Source organism: Physcomitrium patens, chromosome 22 (genome assembly GCF_059467195.1).
Source record: "Physcomitrium patens ecotype Gransden chromosome 22, ASM5946719v1, whole genome shotgun sequence".
Lineage (NCBI taxonomy): Eukaryota > Viridiplantae > Streptophyta > Bryopsida > Funariales > Funariaceae > Physcomitrium > Physcomitrium patens.
In genome coordinates this window covers 5815258-5821347 of record NC_143431.1, presented here as the reverse complement: position 1 = coordinate 5821347, position 6090 = coordinate 5815258, and the positions used below count along the sequence as shown (strand labels likewise).

At 34.7% G+C, this 6090-nt stretch overlaps 1 protein-coding gene across 1 annotated transcript; it reads right to left on the bottom strand.

Moving 5' to 3' along the window:
• Positions 1 to 2285: 2285 nt before the first annotated feature.
• Positions 2286 to 4833, bottom strand: LOC112274695 (glucuronokinase 1). Its single transcript, XM_024504376.3, has 6 exons — positions 4524 to 4833; positions 4262 to 4411; positions 3967 to 4155; positions 3606 to 3722; positions 3190 to 3350; positions 2286 to 2995 (listed from the first exon to the last, which is right to left on the bottom strand). The coding sequence occupies exons 1-6, from the start codon at positions 4737 to 4739 to the stop codon at positions 2782 to 2784; spliced, it is 1047 nt and encodes a 348-aa protein (XP_024360144.1). The 5' UTR covers positions 4740 to 4833; the 3' UTR covers positions 2286 to 2781.
• Between the last annotated feature and the right edge of the window lie 1257 nt (positions 4834 to 6090).

Here is a 6090-nt window from a genome sequence, read left to right as displayed (position 1 = left end):
AGAAGACATTAGTCTAGTATTCAACATCATTTCATATGAGAGAAGATTGAAGATGGAATAATAGGTATGAAATACTGTACAACAAATGACATGCTTGCTGATATGCTTACAAAGGCATTAGTGAAGGATAGACATCATGACTTGATTCAGAGATTAGGATTAAAAGCCTTTTGAATATTAGCAAAGTGGGAGTGTTGAAGATCAGCAAGTACTTGCTTAGTTACAACCACATAGAGATTAAGCATAGTATGTTGCTAATAGTAAAAAGGTAGCAAAGAGTTAAAGTAAGTTATTGTGGTGGCATCAAGGGTTTACTTGGATGAGGTAGAAATGAATGTAATATCAAAAGGATGGAAGTTGCCTTGTTGGTGAACAAACCACCACCTATAAGTAAAGAGTGTTGGAAGTAAGAATCATCTTTCTCCACACTTCTCTTAAACTACAATCCTTGTTGATGCTAAGTGTTTGTAGCTTTTAGACTTCTTTTCTTCAATATATACATCCAATGAGATTTGGCATTTAATGCTATATTACATGACACCTCTTTAAAATTCAATGCTCTCTTATAGACATTAGAATACCTACCTAAAGTACTAACATTGATGTCATGCAATTGCATACAAATGTTGCTACAAAATAATAATAATCATAATAATAAATAAATAAATAAATCATGTTATAATATTATGGAGTGTTGGAATAAGAAGATAGTTGAGAAGCAAACCTTCAAAGAGTAGAGAAGCAAATATGAGTACTAAAATAAAATCTTTAAGTTAATATGGAAAAACAAAAACAAACAAACAAACAAACAAATAAATTTCTTTATCTATTTATTTGGTTTTTTTATTAGATTAATTTTTTTAAATAATATATAATAAATTAGTCTCTCATATCTCTATAGCATTTTATTTATGTATAAAAATAGACCTATTATTAATGTTGTTTAGTACAAAAAGTTGATATTGGTCTTATTTTTTATGCTTTTTATTGCCCAATTCTTCTTAAATGCATTCTATATTAATAGATATATGAGATAAGATTTAAAACATTACTTGTAGAAGGTTCTCAATTATATTAATGTCTCCCATTTTGCATTTTATAAATCACTATCAAAATTACTTTAAAAAATAAAAGGCATGGAACAATATGACTTTGCATTTCAAAAGCTTATCTATTAAATATAATACCAATTATGCATATTAATAAAAATTCAATTATTACAAAACATATCATTTTTTATACAAATGATGAACACATTTTAGGATGTTGCTAATATCACCACAACTTATTCTTAATAATTTTTTTAATGATTTTTTATTTAAATTTGAAACATAAAAAAAAAACAAAACAAAACAAAACAAAACAAAAAATCACATTAAAAATATTAAAAAATTCTTGATAAATAATAATAAATAAATAAATAAATCATGAAATATATTGAATAGATGGTAAGTTGTGGTGGCAGTAGCAAAAACTAAAGTGACATGATAGATGGCAAATTGTGATGGTAGTAGCAAAAACTATGATAGCATTAACAATACCTTATTTTTAATACCAAAACTTCAAGACTTCCACTACACTATTGCCATTAAGAAGTGGCACAAGAATCTAATATCATTTAGTGCCTTATCCACAACACAGACAAAACTCATTTGGGTTGTAGGATAAAAAAATGGAAGCCAGGAGGTAAGAGTGGTAGAAGACAAAAGAGTCAAAATGAACATTAAAATGGATCAGGCATGGAAACTCCACAATCAAGAATCCATCCTGGAAGGCTCTTCACCAGTGACCATCTAGTGAAGTGCAACAGGCAAAACACAAAACCACGGTTTATTTCAAGGCTTCCGGTTACTCTTTCCTAAAATTCTCCTGACGTTCACCAAGTCAAGTATGACTCGCCTTCTTTCTTTACACTCCTCCTTTGCCTGACGTCTCCACAAGCAGTTTTTTTCTTTCAGAGAGCAGGGATGTTTCAAAGCTGCGGTACCCTGCACTACCGACAACGATTGTGTGGTAGCGTCCTAATTCGCAGAAGACCGCTCTCGCCCCTCCACACTCAGAAATCTGCGATTTCAAACTACGACAGCTATTGTAGTGCTTTCATTTCATTGGTTTGCCAAATTAGAGGGAATCTCAGGAACGTTTACAATACGAAGTTCATGGAAATATAAAATTCAGGATAACTCGCCGAGCCTACTAAGCACAACCGGACACATTACATCACAGACCTCCCCATCGCATGATGCATAAAACTCATGCTGTCTCTTCACGGCTACACTCGGGTATGATGCGGTCTTGTGACTTTATTCATCACATTTCGTACCAGGCTGTATCTGAAAGACGACTCTTCGTCTATAACGCTTCAGAAGCTCAAAGTTGGACCCCATGCCAATGCAACTCTCCGATGGCGTCCTGAAACTTGTTCATTCTATGCATCATATGAGGAACACGAACATCGGATATACCAAGCAAAATCGCTCTTTTTTCTCTTTGCTGAGTTTAGCCTTTCTTGGCTGTGAAAAAGCCAGTAGGAGCGCGCATTTTGCATACGTTACGTCAAGAAAGGAGAGGAAAAAATGTTAAGGACTATACTGGATGCAGTGTCCTTGTCAGTTTCATCATGTACATTTCCCTTTTTCATGGTCAAACAGAGGAAACTAGAAAAATACGTGCATTGAGCGTATTTAAAAATCCTCTTTTAGTGCTCGAATAAATAGCACTCAGCCATGATTATTACCTTGGAAATTCCCACCCGCTCTCAGAAATCTAGGATATTATAGGTTAGACATTGGCTGGAGCAGGAATAACACCCTCAACAGTGTAACCAGCTTTAGCACAAGCCTCCTGCAAAGCCTTCACTTGCTTTTCGCCGTCAGGACAGAATGCAATAACTGCACCTCCACTCCCTGTAAACTTGCATGCAGCTCCAACACCGCGAGCAGTCTCAACCATTTTAATGTTCATCTTTCCAAGAGTAGCATCGCCAAACATAGTTCTGCCACAACCAACAGTTTTTTTATAAGACACTACATTGTGTCCAAGATCCTAACATGTGATTTGAACTAGTGCTACTATACTGAGATGCACTGGATGGAAAGTTGAGCGAAATCGCATTAGATAAATGAACCGGGATATTATACTACCTCCACACCATTCCATAATTTTTAAGAGATGAAACTGTCAACTTACCTACGTAAGTCAAAGTTGGTGTCCATTAGCTTCGCGATGGTGGAAAAATCTTGCCGAAGCAAAGCATCTCGTCCCTTTACGGCAAGACTCGCAACTTCTTTCATACAATTCCTAACCAATTCATCACCGTCTAACCACCTTTTCCTCACCGTACTATGCACCTGCATTGTGAAGTCGCAAGAAAGTTACCAATAAGTGTAAGAAAGCACTCATCAACAGGCCAGAAAAGTACTTCCAAAACAAAGGTGCACAGAACCTCTTGAAATGCTAAACGCCGAACTCAGATGAAACCTCCTGATGGTAGTTTCTAGAGAACTAGTGAAGTAGCTCGCATTCAGCTCAACTACATTTGAAATTCCAAATACACCACGCAATCGAAATTCTTCCGAGGATGGAATTCAAGTAAAGCCACGGGCCTTGCCAGAATCGCTGGGATTCTTCGTGTAGATCAGGTACAGTTGAGGAAGCAATTTCGGATCCATGGGTGTATATATACCGTTTCCAGTCCTCTCTAGGGTGGCTTTGTCAAAATCCTATGTTCAGCATCACGTTAAAAACCAAAAGAAAACAATCGTGTCGTATTAATACTGTTTCCAGCTAAAACAGAGGCGCTACTCCATCATCCGTCTAATGCAAATGAAAGAACCTTTCATATAAGCATCTGTATTCCATCATCTCACTATTCGAATTTGCTCTAAAAAAATAACTTTTCAACTCAATACACAATCTTCTGAGAACGGAAACAGTAAATTAACAATTAAGTTGCAGAGAGCGAACCATGTAAACTAGACCTCCGTATACTTGCGCCACTCGGTCTTGCAACCCTGCAGTTATGCCTAGCTCCTCCTCTGCGCTCAAGATAACTTTCGGTCGGTCTTCCACCTTCATACGATCTCCGACGTTGAAAAACTCCAGCAAACATGACAGAGCCGCACACACGATCGCACTCGATCCTGATAGACCAGCCTATAAAATAGATACGTTAATTCCAAAGCAGCCTCTCACACACCTTACACATCACAAAGAATCCCTCGCTAATTCCCAATGCACTAACGGCTTCCGCACAACTCACCTGCCTAGGCACGTTCGTATCATAGCTCAATGTGAAATTGCGATCGTGCAAGATAATGCCGCGCACTTCGCAGTAGGCATGGAATACCTTGCAAATTGCCATAAGTAAACGCACACCGCCATAGTACCCTTCCCCTTCCACTCGCGCAACCTGCCCGCACCAGACCAACGACGTCACACCGAATTTCCTTCAAAATCATAAAGATAAAAATAAAAATAAAAAATTGACACTCTGAACCAGGTTCAAATCCAATAAATCACACCAAGTGCTGCAGGGACGTGAAATGCGCTGGATCATGCACGGGATGCGGGCGGAACACGAGCGTGTCTGAGGGCTCGAGCGTCACGGAAGCGCCGAAGTTGCCAATGGCAACGGCGAGCGTGTTGCCGTAGTAGGCATCACTGGGATTGCCGAGGAACCCTATGCGCGCGTACGCTCGGTGACTGATGCTCTTGCCTGGAGTCTTCATCTTCATCATCGTCTTCTTTCTATCCTTCGACAGAGCAGAGCTTAAAATCCAAGCTCAACTCCGAGCTCGACGCCTCGCTGCTTCTACGCACAGCCAACAATGCCTCCAAGCTCAAACCCCGTTGATGTCGTCGTCGTCGTCTTTGTCGACTCCACTGGACGCGTCTGTGAGCTTCTCCGACCTGGTTCCGTGACAGCAAGGGAACATCGTTCCTATCTCCGTTCCCCATTGTAGCGGGGAAGACCAGGCATTCATGTTATCCAAAAACACAATTTTGAAAAAATATAAATAAATAAATAATACTAATACAGATACAAATAAAAATTGGTGAGTATTAATTTTTTTCAATAAATACATTCCTTGAACAAGAAAATTTCAAAAATGAAGAGGAAACAAAAAAACATAAAGAAAAATATATATATATATATATATATATATGAGAAATTTTATATTAGAGTTTTACATATTTGAATGTTGTGAATTTTCATAATATAATTAAAAATATTCAAGGTTTTCTTTTAATTATGAAAAAAATTGAATATTGATTTGAAAACTTGAAAGCTACAAAGATTGGATATTGAGTTTACACTTAGACATGGAAACTGCATAAAACATTTACAATTTTTTTTACTAATTTATTTTTAAATAGATTTCAATGTAAACTATCCAATTAATATTTTTATTTTCTTAATTAAATAAAAAATATATTATATAAATACTACAAATATATAGCTTTGTAATTCAATTAAATATGTTCTTAATATGATAATACATAATATTAATATATTGTTAGTTATTTTAATTTTAAATAAAAGAAAGATTAAAATTATTATTCAAAAAAATAAAACAGTGATTTAATATTCTTTTTTATAAAATTCAATAAAATTGGTGTTTTGTTAAAAACTAAATAATATATTTTTAGTAAATTTTAATAAAAAAAGATTATATTATTCTTACTACTATTTAAGAATATATTATATATTATTTTTTAAAAATTATAAAAACATTACATATTTTTATTTTTATATTTACATATATATCTTTTTTCTCTTAGGAAAATAAACCTTTCAATTAAATAAAAATTATATATTAAAAAAAATGAATTGAAAGAAGAAGATCATAAGACTAAGAATAAATTATAAATTTTAAGGAGACAAAGGTATCAAAAAAAAAATTAAATCAACAATAGAAAAAAGACTTAAGCAAAAAAATATTGGATCTTTATTATGAATATGGATACAAAGTAAAGGATTCTCCTTTAATTTAGACATAATATTATGACTTTAGTTCTAATTTGTATCAAAAATAAAGTTACTCAACTTTACATCATAAAGCTATAGAAAATATATTTTCAAATGTT

Bases quoted from the DNA above. Each gene is read 5' to 3' on its own strand.
- LOC112274695 (XM_024504376.3), bottom strand. From the start codon at position 4,739: ATGATGAAGATGAAGACTCCAGGCAAGAGCATCAGTCACCGAGCGTAC. The intron at 4,156-4,261 runs GTGAGTTGTGCG...TCTATTTTATAG, and splicing joins ATACGAACGTGCCTAGGCAG to GCTGGTCTATCAGGATCGAG. The intron at 3,351-3,605 runs GCCCGTGGCTTT...TTCACAATGCAG, and splicing joins ATCCCAGCGATTCTGGCAAG to GTGCATAGTACGGTGAGGAA.